This window comes from Lethenteron reissneri, chromosome 16 (assembly GCF_015708825.2).
Source record: "Lethenteron reissneri isolate LAM-NWPU_2019-01 chromosome 16, ASM1570882v1, whole genome shotgun sequence".
NCBI classification, from domain to species: Eukaryota; Metazoa; Chordata; class Hyperoartia; order Petromyzontiformes; family Petromyzontidae; genus Lethenteron; species Lethenteron reissneri.
In genome coordinates this window covers 13,983,166-14,000,438 of record NC_083794.1, presented here as the reverse complement: position 1 = coordinate 14,000,438, position 17,273 = coordinate 13,983,166, and the positions used below count along the sequence as shown (strand labels likewise).

General features: G+C 49.5%; 1 protein-coding gene across 1 annotated transcript in view; it reads left to right on the top strand.

The window, feature by feature from the left end:
- LOC133343032 (ETS-related transcription factor Elf-2-like) overlaps positions 1-13,395 on the top strand; it is a 29,762-nt gene extending 16,367 nt beyond the window's left edge. Inside the window, exons 4-8 of the mRNA XM_061552472.1 lie at positions 1,182-1,310; positions 1,984-2,064; positions 2,814-3,000; positions 3,389-3,694; positions 8,847-13,395. Coding sequence (XP_061408456.1) covers positions 1,182-1,310; positions 1,984-2,064; positions 2,814-3,000; positions 3,389-3,694; positions 8,847-9,303 — 1,160 coding nt within the window. The 3' untranslated portion in view covers positions 9,304-13,395. The remainder of the gene's footprint in view (positions 1-1,181; positions 1,311-1,983; positions 2,065-2,813; positions 3,001-3,388; positions 3,695-8,846) is intronic.
- Positions 13,396-17,273: the final 3,878 nt, after the last annotated feature.

Genomic DNA, 17,273 nt, shown 5'->3' with positions numbered 1-17,273 from the left:
CGCAGGATGTACACTGGTGTTGCAATGCATTGCTAGGTGTGTCTCTGCCTCCGAGCTAGGGAGTTACTGGCCTGGCAATAAACAGACAATCTAAGTCGTTTGCCGAGTCAGCTGCTTACGGGCCTGCGTAGGTTTATATTGCGTGCGCACATGAATAAAAATGGTTTGGTGAACATTTTTTTGCTGAATCGAAGGGAAAAGGGCTTTGGAAGGCGTGTCAATTGAACCTTTGATTTTGTCGTAGGCATTGATTAAAATCTAGTTCAGTGGCTTTTGTGATGTGACCTCGAATGATGAATTGCAGCAGTAAAAACACGCCGATATAAAGTAATATATATAAATTACACATATATACAGTAAATAAAAAGAGGACAATCTGAGATATCAAACATATATATTGATATGGCCAGGTAATAGATTTGTTTAGGATTGTTTTGTAGTTGAACATTCACCATTTTATAGAAAAACAAAGGACTATTGGAGTCACGTGACTCTCTTCAGGTGAAGTAAGATCCCTGGTACCTCAGGTACTCCGTGCTACCCCGATGCCTTCAGTGATCTATCTTTAGGTCGTGTACTGTACGTTGTTGATACCCATTGCGATGTTTTGTAGATTATAATGCAGCCCGTGCGTTTGGTTTCATTGTTAATGTCATGCTGCCCTTCTGGTGTCTCGATACCAGCCGTGCAGGTGTGGTTCTATGAAAAGTATTTATATATAAGATGGAAACGAATGATTTAAGCTGGATAAAACTTGTCTACGCTGGCAGCTCTTGTCACAAGATAAGATTTAACATCGGTGTATTCTGGACTCCAGCTCAGTCCTCAGCTCGCCTCTCTGGCTTTCTAGACTGTCCTCTGGAAATGTACGTACGTTGAACTTCTTTCGCACCGTACGTAGCCAACCGTGCTAATCGGAGGTGCTGGGATAATGATCTCAAAGAGCCTCGTCAGTGCTGCCGTGGTCACTGGTGCATGTGTGTGTCCCCTCTGTGTGTGTGTCCCCTCTGTGTGTGTGTGTCCCCTCTGTGTGTGTGTCCCCGCTGTGTGTGTGCGTGTGTCCCCTCTGTGTGTGTGCGTGTGTCCCCGCTGTGTGTGTGTGTGTGCGCCCTCTGTGTGTGTGCGTGTGTCCCCTCTGTGTGTGTGTTTGTGTCCCCTCTGTGTGTGTGTGTTTCCCACAGTGCGCTGTGCGTTCGTGTCGCCCTGCGCCACCGGCCCCGAGCACGACGGCACTGCACTCTGGGTAGACGCCCCCCTCGGCTCTCACGCCTCTGCCTCGTCCAAGCCCAGCCCGGCCACGAAGAGGCGAGGTAATCCTTGCTATTGCCAAGGGGCTGGCCGAACTTCCTGACCCCTATGAGCTGCATACCAAAGCCTTCGTATGTCCGAGGGTCTCGGGGAACACACGGGGTGGACTCCCAGCCGGTTCGCTCACGCGCTCGTCGTCTGTGGAGCCTTGAACGGATATATCTGCGTGAGCGCCGCGGGAGTCCTCGTATCTCGCTCTGCCGTCACGGGCAAGTGCCCCGGGCTGCTCCACGGTGTCCCTGTTGCGAGGAGAGCTAAGGTCGAAAAGTTAAACATTCGGCTGCGTCTCCATCAAGAGCCGCACTTGAACTCTCCAGGAGCCGCATGCTGCTTGCCAGCGTCGCTGTGGCCACAATAACCCATTGCTTCTCAATCGCCCCCCCGCTCCCCCACAAGATGCAGATTACTTACCATCAGGGGCGTGCGATGTGCGGGGGGCTTTATTTACAAATGAAAGGAGATCATCGGTGCCTGTGGAACACTGGATTGTGCGGGCTCGTAGAGACTGTGCCGCTGCGAAAGATTCAATCGCTGCGAGCGCCAATGTGGGCTTCTGAATGTGCGACGGGAATGAGACACCTGCTGTACTTGATAAGGACCTATGACCACGATCTCTTTGACTCGACACGGGCGGTTGGGCGATCATCATGCGAACGGTTTGTGCGCATCGTTCAGGTCGGCGGCCCAAGAATGCGGAAGGTTTACTGCCCGAGTGTCCGGACGGGAAGATAAAGAAGAAGGCACGGGAAGGGAAAGGTAAAACAAATATTTCATTCAGGAGAGGGGGCCGGGTGGCTCACCAGGGTAGTAAAACACGGTGTAATTTTGATTTAGATAGCGGCGTCTGATTGCGACTGTTCCTCACGACGCTGTACAGAAACGGTAGCCATATTATCGTTATCGATCGAGGCAGTCGCGTATAGACAGAGGGGGGGGGGGGGGGGAAGGAAGTTCTCCAACCTGAACTTTAACAGGGGCAGGGAGTCGGCAGCATGGATGGCTGTCCTTTGTGCCAGACCACGGGCAGCAGGGGTAGATGAGTGACCTTCCACATTGCGCGACGAAGCTCTCCGATCGTGCGGCGTCGAGCAGCGAAGTGGCGGTGACCAGTCTACACATCGCATATCTCCATCGGCAGTTAGGCAACCTCACAGTCAAACTTTTCTTGCAAGGTAGTTTTATCGGTGTATGGCAGGTCAGCGGTTGGCACGCATGAAACTGAATTAGCCATCAGCCTACCCAGCGTGGATATTATTTTTTTTTTATTCGGGTACATCTGACACCGCGGTATTTTATGATAACTTCTCCCTTACCAAGAAAGGTGGAATCATCATTTCTATCTGTATAACGGTGGTAATCGATTTATGAACTATGCCCAAGCAAATGCCATGTCAAGATTGCGTGAACGATTACTCACGTCTTCAAAAGGGCCTGAAATGTTGCGTCTGAAGTTGTGGCATTGCCCCCAACCCCCGTCCCCGGTGGCCCCGCGCGTCTCTTTGCAGGCCCGTACCTGTGGGAGTTCCTGCTGGGCCTGCTGCACGACAGCAACACGTGTCCCCGCTACATCAAGTGGACCGAGCGCGACAAGGGGATCTTCAAGCTAGTGGACTCGAAAGCGGTGTCCAAGTTGTGGGGGTGCCACAAGAACAAGCCCGACATGAACTACGAGACGATGGGAAGAGCGCTGCGGTAACGGCCTGGAAGGACCGATTCGACGGTCACAGTTTTACTGTTGCCAGAAAAAAGGGGAAAAACTCCTATTAGTATATTTTGGTACTGGCAAAGGAGGCCTCATGATGGTCACAGTTTTGTTTTTCATTGTCTGGGAATAGCCTTTTTGTGATTACTTGTATGTGTTTGCCGACTACCTGTACGAGTTTATCATCACACGCGGAAGATGTTGGATTTCATTTATTAGCGCGTGCGGCCGGCTCGGGGCCACGGGGTCATCGTGGCCAAATCCCCTCGATGCCACTGCACCTTGCCATCACTTCCTTCCTTCTGCTAGATCCCGCAGTCGTTGCGAGGCATCCTTCAAGGTCCGCTCTCTGCACCGGCCTCCCCTGTCATCCGACAGGTACTACTACCAGCGCGGTATCCTGGCTAAGGTGGAGGGGCAGCGGCTTGTCTACCAGTTCAAGGAGATGCCCAGAGACCACCGGAGAAATGGGGACAACGACACCAACGGCTCGACCGAGGCGCCCAGCAGCCCCGACACAACCCCGCCGCACTCCCCCGCCGCGGGGGACAGAGAAGTGGCGGCCGATTTGGGCGGTCGCGGACCGCTTCGTCCGGGAGACGGGTCGCCTTTTGACAGGCGACGTGCGAGCGTCGGCACAGACCGCATCGGCGGCCCGGAACCCACCGTAGCTGCCGAGAGCAGGTGAGGGATACGGACGCTCGTGCTCATCTGCTCGACGGAATTTTGAGTTGTTCGCGCGACTCCTTGACCGCGGCCCAGTGGCGGGGAGGGGGACGGGGGTCGCCGCCGTGGGCGCTCGCCGGGCTGTCCAAGCGAAGCGAGGGGAGATTTGTTCACCGCCGAGCGCTTCATTTTGCTTTCTGCGCTTTGGCTGCAAAAAGCCGGGTGAGGTGGCGGCCGTGGCGAGAGCGTCCGGGGTTAACTGGGCCCTTCACGCTCCCCTAGAGAACCGCTTCGTGTGAAGCCGGTTGTCCTGTTGGACTCTCCCCCTGCTGCGTGCGCGTGCAGCCCTTTAGTCAATCCACTGCTGGATGAGGGCCTCTCCATGCCGGCCGAAGTCTTTGGAGTTATTTGACCGTACTTCACCACACCGGTCAGTTTGGATTGGTGAAATCGAGAACATAAAAGCACAATACAGCAATTAATTTGTCTGCACTACCTATAACGTAGCCCCCGCCATCGGAATGTGGAATGTCCACTATTTTGCTTAGGACTGTAAACAAGAGATGAGAGCTGCTTCACATTTACACAATCACATCAGAACCAAACTATTTTGACCTTTGTTACCCTAAATGCAAGGCTTTAAACAAGCGTGGCTGTCTAGCACTGCGTGACTCGTGACATGTGCCACGGGCGGTGGCAACGGGTGGGTGGGTGGGCGGGGAGGGTTGGTGGGTTGGTGGGTTGGTGAGTTGGTGGATTGGTGTGTTGGTGGGCGGGGAGGGTTGGTGGGTGAGTGGGTTGGTTGGTTGGTGGTTTGGTGAGTGGGTGGGTGGGGAGGGTTGGTGGGTTGGTGGGTGGGCGGGGAGCGGTAGTGCAACAATTAGCGCGCTGAGCCACGAAGACTGCGACCCGCTCGCGGCCAGCACCGGTGACAATTATCTAAATCATCGGTCCTGGGCCTTCCGATAGGTCGACTCAGCCTCAAATGAGTACCTGGTGCGATGTCTAAACATTGGAATTGGGGAGGCAAAGGCGGCTGGGCATGCTGTGCCGTGCCGGCCTTCATTGGTGCTACTTGCTAACAGCCCCAACGGTCTGTTTTGGCTATAAGGGGGATCTTTGTCTTTGGATCGGTGGGTGGGGTGGATGCCCCTGGTGTTATTTCTCACCCCGCCCTCGCCTCTGCATCCGAAGGCCGCACCTGCCGGAACGGCTGGGTTGCGTTGAGCCACTCAGGTCGCTCCCCGCTGCAACCGGAATTGCGGAATGCGCCCGGGTACAGTGTCCGATGCGGGCTTAGAGGAGCCCTGCGCTGCATCCTACAGAGATGAGTCTCCCCCCTCTCCGCGTCTCCCGGCTCGGCAGTCATTCATGGCAGGGCGGCTGGCGATGTGGCTGGAGGAACGTCTCTGACGCCTTCTTTTCTCTGACCCCAGGTCACTCCTTGCAAATGAGACTCATCCTTGTCTCTTGAGTTCATGCCTGGTTAAACAAAATAAAACAAACTTGAAACTCGAAACGTATCTGGTCATGGCTATTGCTCGCTGTAGACCAGTGCTCTTAATTTTCTGAATGTTCAGATGCACGTTTTTCTCGTTTAAATCCTCCTTTATGCCATCACTCCCCATTTTATTTAGATCTATAAACATGAAATGATGTCATCAATCTTGCGTGGATGGCCTCTGCTCCTAGTCACCTTTTCATACCACACTTCTCCTCGCACGTGGCAGTGCAATGCCACTAAGCAGTGATTGCTATTTGTTGGCCTCCCATTCGTTTAAATTAGACCCAGCCAAAGTAGTCTGCATCTTTGTCAACAGTATTTGCCGCCAATGTCTCCAATTTACATCACAACATAGGAACTAAAAATTATTAGTGTTGGCTGCGACTGGAAATATGTGAAGTAGTAAATAACTCCGTTTTTTTTGTAATAACATAATTTCCTTCTTGTGTTATCCCAGGCGCTGTGAGGTGCCGTGGGTTTTGGTTGTCAGTTTGTTGGGTTGGGTGTGGAGTTTGGTTGGCTGGGTGTGGAGTTTGGTTGGCTGGGTGGTGAGTTTGGTTGGCTGGGTGTGGAGTTTGGTTGGCTGGGTGTGGAGTTTGGTTGGCTGGGTGGTGAGTTTGGTTGGCTGGGTGTGGAGTTTGGTTGGCTGGGTGTGGAGTTTGGTTGGCTGGGTGGTGAGTTGGGTTGGCTGGTGTGGAGTTTGGTTGGCTGGGTGTGGAGTTTGGTTGGCTGGGTGTGGAGTTTGGTTGGCTGGGTGTGGAGTTTTGGTTGCTGGGTGTGGAGTTTGGTTGGCTCTGGGTGTGGAGTTTGGTTGGCTGGGTTGTGGAGTTTGGTTGGCTGGGTGTGGAGTTTGGTTGGCTGGGTGTGGTGAGTTTGGTTGGCTGGGTGTGGAGTTTGGTTGGCTGGGTGTGGAGTTTGGTTGGCGGGTGGTGAGTTTGGTTGGCTGGGTGTGGAGTTTGGTTGGCTGGGTGTGGAGTTTGGTTGGCTTGGTGTGGAGTTTGGTTGGCTGGGTGTGGAGTTTGGTTGGCTGGTGTGGAGTTTGGTGGCTGGTGTGGAGTTGGTTGGCTGGGGTGTGGAGTTTGGTTGGCTGGGTGGTGAGTTTGGTTGGCTGGGTGTGGAGTTTGGTTGGCTGGGTGTGGAGTTTGGTTGGCTGGGTGTGGAGTTTGGTTGGTTGGGTGTGGAGTTTGGTTGGCTGGGTGTGGAGTTTGGTTGGCTGGGTGGTGAGTTTGGTTGGCTGGGTGTGGAGTTTGGTTGGCTGGGTGTGGAGTTTGGTTGGCTGGGTGTGGAGTTTGGTTGGCTGGGTGGTGGAGTTTGGTTGGCTGGGTGTGGAGTTTGGTTGGCTGGGTGTGGAGTTTGGTTGGCTGGGTGTGGAGTTTGGTTGGTTGGGTGTGGAGTTTGGTTGGCTGGGTGTGGAGTTTGGTTGGCTGGGTGTGGAGTTTGGTTGGCTGGGTGGTGAGTTTGGTTGGCTGGGTGTGGAGTTTGGTTGGCTGGGTGTGGAGTTTGGTTGGCTGGGTGGTGAGTTTGGTTGGCTGGGTGTGGAGTTTGGTTGGCTGGGTGTGGAGTTTGGTTGGCTGGGTGTGGAGTTTGGTTGGTTGGGTGTGGAGTTTGGTTGGCTGGGTGTGGAGTTTGGTTGGCTGGGTGGTGAGTTTGGTTGGCTGGGTGTGGAGTTTGGTTGGCTGGGTGTGGAGTTTGGTTGGCTGGGTGTGGAGTTTGGTTGGTTGGGTGTGGAGTTTGGTTGGCTGGGTGTGGAGTTTGGTTGGCTGGGTGTGGAGTTTGGTTGGTTGGGTGTGGAGTTTGGTTGGCTGGGTGTGGAGTTTGGTTGGCTGGGTGTGGAGTTTGGTTGGTTGGGTGTGGAGTTTGGTTGGCTGGGTGTGGAGTTTGGTTGGCTGGGTGTGGAGTTTGGTTGGCTGGGTGTGGAGTTTGGTTGGTTGGGTGTGGAGTTTGGTTGGCTGGGTGTGGAGTTTGGTTGGCTGGGTGTGGAGTTTGGTTGGTTGGGTGTGGAGTTTGGTTGGCTGGGTGTGGAGTTTGGTTGGCTGGGTGTGGAGTTTGGTTGGCTGGGTGGGGAGTTTGGTTGGCTGGGTGTGGAGTTTGGTTGGCTGGGTGGTGAGTTTGGTTGGTTGGGTGTGGAGTTTGGTTGGCTGGGTGTGGAGTTTGGTTGGCTGGGTGTGGAGTTTGGTTGGCTGGGTGTGGAGTTTGGTTGGCTGGGTGTGGAGTTTGGTTGGCTGGGTGTGGAGTTTGGTTGGCTGGGTGTGGAGTTTGGTTGGCTGGGTGTGGAGTTTGGTTGGCTGGGTGGTGAGTTTGGTTGGTTGGGTGTGGAGTTTGGTTGGCTGGGTGGTGAGTTTGGTTGGCTGGGTGTGGAGTTTGGTTGGCTGGGTGTGGAGTTTGGTTGGCTGGGTGGTGAGTTTGGTTGGCTGGGTGTGGAGTTTGGTTGGCTGGGTGTGGAGTTTGGTTGGCTGGGTGTGGAGTTTGGTTGGCTGGGTGTGGAGTTTGGTTGGCTGGGTGTGGAGTTGGTTGGTTGGGTGTGGAGTTGGTTGGCTGGGTGTGGAGTTTGGTTGGCTGGGTGTGGAGTTTGGTTGGCTGGGTGGTGAGTTTGGTTGGCTGGGTGTGGAGTTTGGTTGGCTGGGTGTGGAGTTTGGTTGGTGGGTGTGGAGTTTGGTTGGCTGGGTGTGGAGTTTGGTTGGTGGGTGGTGAGTTTGGTTGGCTGGGTGTGGAGTTTGGTTGGCTGGGTGTGGAGTTTGGTTGGCTGGGTGTGGAGTTTGGTTGGCTGGGTGTGGAGTTTGGTTGGCTTGGGTGGGAGTTTGGTTGGCTGGGTGTGGAGTTTGGTTGGTTGGGTGTGGAGTTTGGTTGGCTGGGTGGTGAGTTTGGTTGGCTGGGTGTGGAGTTTGGTTGGCTGGGTGGGAGTTTGGTTGGCTGGGTGGTGAGTTTGGTTGGCTGGGTGTGGAGTTTGGTTGGCTGGGTGGTGAGTTTGGTTGGCTGGGTGGTGAGTTTGGTTGGTTGGGTGTGGAGTTTGGTTGGTTGGGTGTGGAGTTTGGTTGGCTGGGTGGTGAGTTTGGTTGGCTGGGTGTGGAGTTTGGTTGGCTGGGTGGTGAGTTTGGTTGGCTGGGTGTGGAGTTTGGTTGGCTGGGTGTGGAGTTTGGTTGGCTGGGTGTGGAGTTTGGTTGGCTGGGTGGTGAGTTTGGTTGGCTGGGTGTGGAGTTTGGTTGGCTGGGTGGTGAGTTTGGTTGGCTGGGTGTGGAGTTTGGTTGGCTGAGTGTGGAGTTTGGCTGGGTGGTGAGTTTGGTTGGCTGGGTGTGGAGTTTGGTTGGCTGGGTGTGGAGTTTGGTTGGCTGGGTGGTGAGTTTGGTTGGCTGGGTGTGGAGTTTGGTTGGCTGGGTGGTGAGTTTGGTTGGCTGGGTGTGGAGTTTGGTTGGCTGAGTGTGGAGTTTGGCTGGGTGGTGAGTTTGGTTGAAGATACACCAGAAGTAGTTCTATGATAACCACTTCCACGAGCTATACTCTAACACCGGGGGGGGGGGGGGGATTGCGCTGTGGCACTTCGTCTTGTGATGCATCGCCATTAGCGCAACGAACATACAATTGTGGGCAAATTTACAATTCATGTTTTCATCGGCGCTACGTCGCAGCTGGTTGAGTGACACACCGGCGCTTCCTGCTCGCTGACCGCAGGGCCGTGGGGTCGGTGCACGTGCCCGTGGTGATGCGCGCCCTCCCTCCGAGCCGACCGCGGCCCAGGACCATCGCGAGCGCCGACGGACGATCGGTCCTGCCTGCCCTGCCGCCGTCGCCACCGATGCCTCCACCGCCGCCCTCGCCCGTCCTCGCCAGCATCCTCGCCGGCGTCCTCGCTCGCCCGGACCGTTCCTCGGAGGCCGTCGAGTCGGCCGCGGACCGGCACCCGGCCTCCGTGGGCCCCGACGCCTACCCGGCGCTGCGCCGCCTGCTCGTGCCCAGCGTGATCCGCGGCCCGGACTCGCTGCGCCAGAGGGCCTCCGCGAGCGAGCAGATCGGTCGACCGCCCGCCGCCCCGGCGGCCGCTGCTACAAGGACGCCTCTCACTGGGAACACGACGTCCGTTATCCAGCGGCTGCTCAGACCCGCGGATGAGAGGGAGGAGCGAGTCTGACCCCCGAGGAGATGAGAAGGAGGAGCGAGTCTGACCCCCGGGGAGATGAGAGGGAGGAGCGAGTTTGACCCCTGGGGAGATGAGAGGGAGGAGCGAGTCTGACCCCTGGGGAGATGAGAGGGAGGAGCGAGTCTGACCCCTGGGGAGATGAGAGGGAGGAGTGAGTCTGACCCCTGGGGAGATGAGAGGGAGGAGTGAGTCTGACCCCTGGGGAGATGATAGGGAGGAGCCTGACCCCTGGGGAGATGAGAGGGAGGAGCCTGACCCCTGGGGAGATGAGAGGGAGGAGCGAGTCTGACCCCTGGAGAGATGAGAGGGAGGAGCGAGTCTGATCTCTGGGGAGATGAGAGGGAGGAGCGAGTCTGACCCCTGGGGAGATGAGAGGGAGGAGCGAGTCTGATCTCTGGGGAGATGAGAGGGAGGAGCGAGTCTGACCCCTGGGGAGATGAGAGGGAGGAGCGAGTCTGACCCCTGGGGAGATGAGCGTGAGGAGCGAGTCTGACCCCTGGGGAGATGAGAGGCAGGAGCGAGTCTGATCTCTGGGGAGATGAGAGGGAGGAGCGAGTCTGACCCCTGGAAATGTCAGGAGCGATAGAGAGTGCGGGGATGCCTGTCACACCGCTGGGAAGCCCTCGCCGGGAACTCGGTGCGAGTGCCGAATCAGCGATCAATGCTCGTCGGCTCAACAATTGTTACAATTCCAGGAGTTGTGAGCTGACAATTTTCCTTACAATAGCTACTTGCAGTGGTGGTATGTTTTATGGTATACATATGTATATATATTTGAAATGCGTTTTATAAACAGGTGGCAATGTGAGATTTGTCATGACGGAAGAAGACGGTCAAGGCCAGAACTTGTCTATGAACAAGATTTTGGATGTTTTTTCCCACATACCGTAAGTATTTAGATTTTATATTTACATGCTAAGGAAGAAAATGGATTTTCCAGTTTTGTGTAACGAGGAATGCGCCATTGATTCATGATGAAGCCAAAAGCTGGGCCAACGTTTTGACAAATACATGCACAGAATTGTACAAACCTTACTCTAAATTAAACTTTTTTTTGATGGGTGGCACCTCATCAACCGACTCCTGTGAGTCATTTCACAGTAGAATACATTGTTTTTCTGCAAAGCCTGAAGTGGATGCTTGTGACTTTTTGGTTGGGCAGTTTCTATGATTTCAGAGGCATGTTTCAGACACTTTAAAGATGTCGGCAATCGTGAGTACAAGTCATGAAGTGCTTTTTTCCTTGGGCATTGTTTGTCAATCGATGTACATTATTGTCTCACGCTCCTTTATGAAAAATGCTCATGAAATACCACGGTGCAAGGTGTACACTCTGACGAACTGATGTTTTCATCCCCGCCGAGATGGTGGGTGACGGTGCATTCATATTCTGAATTGATTGCATATATCAGCCATATTTTCGAAATGACATAGAACTACCTTTGACGTGGTAACCCCGCGTGTGTGTTGCTCGGGTGATGGTGAAATTGTGACTGAGGGTTGCCCGATGCGTAGACCTGACCGCGGGACCACGAGGGTTGTGGTCACCTGGCCACAGACGAACGAGTAATAGCTACAGACAACAGCACGGGGTCACGTGTGTGCCCCCCCTCCCACTCTGTCTCCATGAACCCCAAGTCTCTTTTGGAAGTACTCAAAGTTTGTGGAAGAGTTTTGGTGGCGCACTGTAACGGGACCGCGCTTTATTCAATAAAAAAACTACGTTGTGAAAAGTTTGACACTGGATTGCATACATGCGCAAAATTATTCAATGTAGGAGAAAGAGACAAATTACGTTAATTAATTATATTAAACATTATAGGGGGGGGATTAAACCCAAGAAATGTAGACTAGATTTTATTCTATGATAAAATTGTAATCAATTGATGTTGTGCAGACAGCAATATGCAATACTGGTACAACAAAAATTGTACAAAACCAAAAATAGGAATAAAATTACCATACTTGACCAAGACATAAAAAATATTTCTAAAATATCATTAATGTATACTTGCCTAAATCTAGTAAATAATATAAACTTCAAAATTTGAGAGCAAATGTTAAACATGCAGAAAAATAACAATGTTTCGTTTTGGGTTAAAACTGACCCAAAATGTTATTTTCTTTTTGTTACAAACTTTTCAAAATGTGTACGTGCTGAATCTAATTATTGGAAATAATTAACAATCAGATGGAAAAAAATTGCGACAAATGTAGTTTTACGATGAAGGGAAAATATTAAAGTTGGAAACAAATTTGCACAAAAAAGTATTGCTTTTCTAGAAACCAGTAACAAATGCATATTATATCCTGAATGTGTAAGCAGGCAATGTAAGGAAATTATAGTTTTAGTTGGAAAAATTAGGGGGTAAATTCTTACGGCAATGTTTGCCAAAAATGGCACATGTATTGGTTTAATTTTATGAACAATTTTTCGTTAATTAATTTAACTGTTTTATGAATATGCAGTAAATTCAGCCGTGGTGTCTTCAGAAAGTGTTGGTGAATGTCAAAAGTTATATATGAGGATCAGTTTCAAAGACAATGCAAATATTATCAGAGTATGTTTGTTTGAATGTTCACCACTAGTACGTGTGATTAATGCAGAGTTGATTCCTTGCAAAATACATATATTTGGTGCTTGAAATACTTAAGACCTCCTGTTTTCTTGCCAGAGGGTAAAACCTATTTTAATGATTTATTATTTTATTATTTTATTATTTTTTCCCTATCTGTGACTTTACCAAAAGACCCAGAGTACTAATCTTATTTTTAATACATTTGCGGATGTTTAGTTTGACCCCAAAAAAAGTTGTAATATAAATACAAACACATTGCGAAAAGGTCTCCGTCGAGAAAAAATGAAGGAAAAATATATGGATCGATATTGATGTAAAATCTATTTTTAAATATGAACCGTGAATAAATAATGAACATCCCCTGTCAAAAGCACACTACGTCGATGAAATAGAAATTTGACGAAACTTTTCCTCAGAAAATTGCAAAAATGACTTCCTGAATGCTGATAAAAAAAACTTTCATTTTTTCTAAATAAATTAATATTAACTGCGCAATCGCTAAAATGTACTTTACAATGATAGGAAATCAAAATATTAAAGTATTTTATCTCTGAAAGTGACAAAAACGAGCTATTCTACGTCATTATTGGTGAACGTGAACACTTTCTCCTTGTAGTAATTGAGAGCTGTAAATGATAAATGCACGCGTTTAAAGTATTATAAATCGTAAAAATACTGAAATTACGCAAACACATTTTTCCTCAGAAAATAAAAAAAACACTGTGCATTCGAACCGATGCCAAGATCGGTAAATCTTAAAAAAATATATACTGGTAAATCGTCAGCCATGGTCAATTCCCAGCTGGAGGAAGGTCTACCCCAAGCCATTATCTACATAGCACCTGCACACAAGCTGACAAATTCACTTAATCATCTTGTTAGACGCCTTCTCAGGGACGCGTTTCCTTCCGTGGCTGTCACTCCAAGATTACTCCTCATTCCCTTCAAGTGAGGACGTGCCCTGGCCAAGCCCGCTTATATTTTTTAACACCTTGAATCACGCCATCCTCGTGAGAGGCATCTTATCTTGTCCACGTGTTCCTGTCGATCACTCTGTTGTGGCTTGCCAGCGTGCGTTCCCTGTTTGGTGTTAATCGCGCACGGTGCTTCTGCACCATGCCATGACAGATCACGACGCACCGATGCAATTAGTTGCTTCAAGCACATTGGTACATTAGCGTTCATGGTCAAGTTCAGTTTAGTGAAAGCACCCCCCCCCCCCCCCACAAACCTGCTCTGAACCACCTCTTCAGCTCGCTATCCATGAGCCCGCTTTTTCTTCAACAGGTTCACGTAATTCTGCAGTTTGTGTTCCAATTGCGTCCCTCCATTTTTTTGTGAATATTGGCCAAATAATTCATTTTGTTTTTTATATATATAAAACTACAAATAAATGAATGTACACGTTCAACAAAAAGAGAGCTATGTATTGATGTAAATGACAATAAAGATGACGATCAAATTTGTGGTAACATTTAACAAAAATAAAGTGACATAACCCATACATTTTGTTTGTTTTTCAAATACAAACTGAATCCACTGCATAAAAAGTACTCTACATTGATTAAAAAGTCCCCCCCTCCATGAAATTACACGAATAAAAAGGATATTGTAAGTTTTGGTGATTGTTGATTAAATATAACTTTTTCCCCCAATAAAAACTTGTAAATAACTAATGGACACCGACTAAAAAGTCCAGCGTACCGATTCCATTTAGAAGTTGTACCAATTTTGTTTGCCGAGAAAAAAAGAAATCGACATACTAACACATGTTCGTACTGACATATGTTGGTATGTAGATATGTTCGTATTGGGTTAGCATGTCGATACGAAAACGTCGATTTGGTGAATATTTACAACGAAATTTTCATAGTTTTTTTTAAATAAACTCCGCAAATAATCAAGGTACACATGCAAAACAAACACTTCACGTTGATTAAATATGAAAGCGTGACCCGAAAAAACTCGAAATTATAAAAAAAAGACAGTGGCCTGCGTCATCTGTGGTAAAGGTTGACTTTAGGAAATAAATGTACACGAACCGAACGTCCCTGCACATGAATAAATAATGAATAACTAATTAACATTTGCCGAATGAACTACACATTGATAACATTGGAAATTGAAAATGTGGATTTTGACTGGGAATCAGCAAAACAAATATCCAGTTCAAATACAAAGTGATGAAAAGGAATTTGCTAAATCGTAGTGGACACTGTTTTCCCATCCCTGCTTAATAATTTACACAGGAAAAAAACAAAAAGACGAGAGTTTACTCAATTAAAATAAGAAACATTCTTTAATACACACCAAAAAGAAAACCCCATACCAACATTGCGTTACATATTATACAGTTGCTGTTTCTTCTTCTTCTGTTTAATATTGGCGATGCACTTTTAGTATCGCCGGTCTAAAATAACGCAACCTTTTGTCGTTTTACCTTTTGTGCTGCCAAACATCGAAGCAAATGACCCACTTAGAACGCCGATCGTCGACCATCCCCCCCCCCCATCTCGACCCCGTTTGCTGCCCGCAAATCCCTTCCCAAGATAACCGATTCGCCTACCACGCAGCACACACACACAAAAGGAGAGTATATACTCTTAGGTGTTTTCGGTAAAGTCACGTAGGAAAAAGTAAATAATGAAAATAAAAAATTAAATATTAATAATAACAGAAATAAAATAATAAATCACCGTTTTCTATTTTTATTATTTTTATTTGTATTAGTTATTTTACCTACGTGACTTTACCGAAAAAACCTAAGAGTATGAATCCTTGCAGTCACGAAAGCTTCAAATCTAGAAACAACCGGAGAGGTTTACCCCCCTTCACGAACTCCCACTTCGCTGTTACGTTTCATTAAATATTTCAAGGACATTTATATCATTGAGTATCGGTTTTATTATTATTATCAACATCATTATTAGTACGCCACGTCAGTGAATAGCTTCGTAGTGAGTGTTGTCGTTTCGGGCGCGATACTGCTGGCAGAGTGCGCGCATAGGTAGGGGAGACGTTGCTGTTACCAAGCCCTTCAAATAAAAAAAAACCGCACAAATTACTCAACACCGAAAATACTGCACTGCACCAAATAAATACCTCCCGACGCAGTCGGCCCCCTCTCGTCCCCTTTACAGCGAGATCGAAAAGTCCACCACCCCCCTCGACACACACACACACACACAAAGGCCGAAGTCGGCGCGGCTCGAGGCCTCGGTGGGCAGCATGAGGTGCGGAGAGAGGGGCATGCACACACGCGATGACTGCGACCACCACCGAAAATAAATACAACAAGCAGCCTCGCCCCGATATCAAACACAGGACGACGGCATTCGAAGCGTGCCGCCTTCTTTCCTTCGTGTTTTTTTGTCGTGCAAAAAAAAGATGCGTGGGGTGAACATCTCACCGAGTGCCAACGAAAATAGAAAACTTCACGACGAAAATTTGCACCTCCCACCGACAAATGCAGTTGGGCGGGTGGTTTGCACCCTGCGTCCAAACTTCACCCGCCTCTGCTCATTTTTCTACTTTGCCAAACATTGTCAGCAACGAGCGACGGCGATTATTTGTTTCCCCTCTCCCTCCCCTTTACTACGTAAATTGTACAATCAAAAGAAACGGCACCCACCTCAAGAGTGGCCCGTGGCACGAGGGAGGCGCGGAGGTGGTTGTACGACGAAGCCGTGGCCACCACTTCAGCCATGGAGCCAGAAAACACTCCGCAAGACCGTCGCTCATCGCCTCCTCTCTCACCACATTCTCACCGTCGCTCCCCCGTCATTCTCGGAAGCGGAATGTGTGAGCGTTCATTCATTTGTGGTGAGCAAAGTGCCAACAAAACCCAAAGTGATCCGTTTATAGAGACCCCACTACTAAGAGAAAATATGAAGACAACATCATGGGACCTCCTTTGCCGGTAACAAAATATGAAAATAGGTTTTCCCCCTTTTTATCTGGCAACAAAATAGGTGTTAATATGTCACACCAAACTAAAACCTTTTACAAGGAATCATGTCTGCATTAACCACAATACTTGTGGTCAGAATGCAAACAAAAAACGTACTCTGATAATATTTGCATTGTCTTTGGTGTGGACCAATCAGTTTCAAATACAATGCATATATTATCAGAGTATGTTTTTTGTTTGCATTCTGACCACAAGTATTCTGGTTAATGCAGACATGGTTCCTTGTAAAAGGTTTCAGTTTGGTGTTTTAACATCTTAACACAGCTGTTTTGTTGCCATAAAAAAGGGGAAAATCTATGCTTCTAAAGACAACATTTTATTTCATAGCCTCTAAACGTCGACCAGATCTCAATACACTTAGCCAATGTTTAAACAATTCTCCTGTTACACCTATTTCAACATAGCCAACATGATTTGCTTACATCACTCTTTTTGAGAAGCATACTCGGTCGTTAGAACATGGGTGGGGTCTCTATAAACGGATCGGCCTGCAAGTCGGAACTCTGCATCATGTACGCGCACGTGTGTGTGTTCGTGCGCTATATTTCGAGACCTCTCCCCCGAGCAACAACGGGCCCTCCCGGCACACGCTGCCCTCGCGTTCACAGAAGCGCACATTTGTGCAATGAAAGCACCGGTTTGTGCTCAAACGATACGTAGAGCAGAGAATTATTGAAAGAAAATTCCAGAAGATTGACAACTAGCACATGTCTCCTGGAAGGAAGCAAAACGTCGAACTTGGCCCCGCGGATCTCCACCGCAGTGCAGGGGAGCGAACGTGAATGTTACGGGGGCCGACAGCGTCGGGCAGTTTGACGACCGCTCTTCTCTCCTTGACATCACACCATGGCTGTGGGGGGGTTAGCTTCCCCGGCTCGGGATATAAGTGCTAAGCATGACAACAGCGTTTCCTTGTGACAAAACCTGTAAACACGCACTGCTTGTACAGCAATTGCACACGGGTGTACCATATCACGCGGGAGGACAAACACGCGGCGCTTAAAAACGGCTTCGAGTAAAAGCACTTAAAACAATCGACGCAAATGAGAAAAAACAAACAGCACATTGCATCACGCCTGCAAGTTGTCGGGGGTGGGTGGGGGGAGGGAGAACGGACGAATGGAAAATGTAACGCGAGCACTCGTGCTGATGTGCGGCGTGCAAGGTTACAGCAAGCGCTGTGCAAGTGCCTGCCGGTCTATCCGCAATGGGGAGCAGGGCACGAGTAACACGTCTCTCGTGGCCGGCGCGTGTGTGAGCGTGAGGGCGCGTGTTTAGTCACACTGTGAATGTGCTGTACGCAGAGCGTGGCGTCGACGCAGTCAATGAAATCATCTCCGGCAGGGACGTCGAAGCCCCCCGAACGTCTCCCGAGTTCGCTTCCCGGTCGTGGCGCCACGAACGCCTCGTCG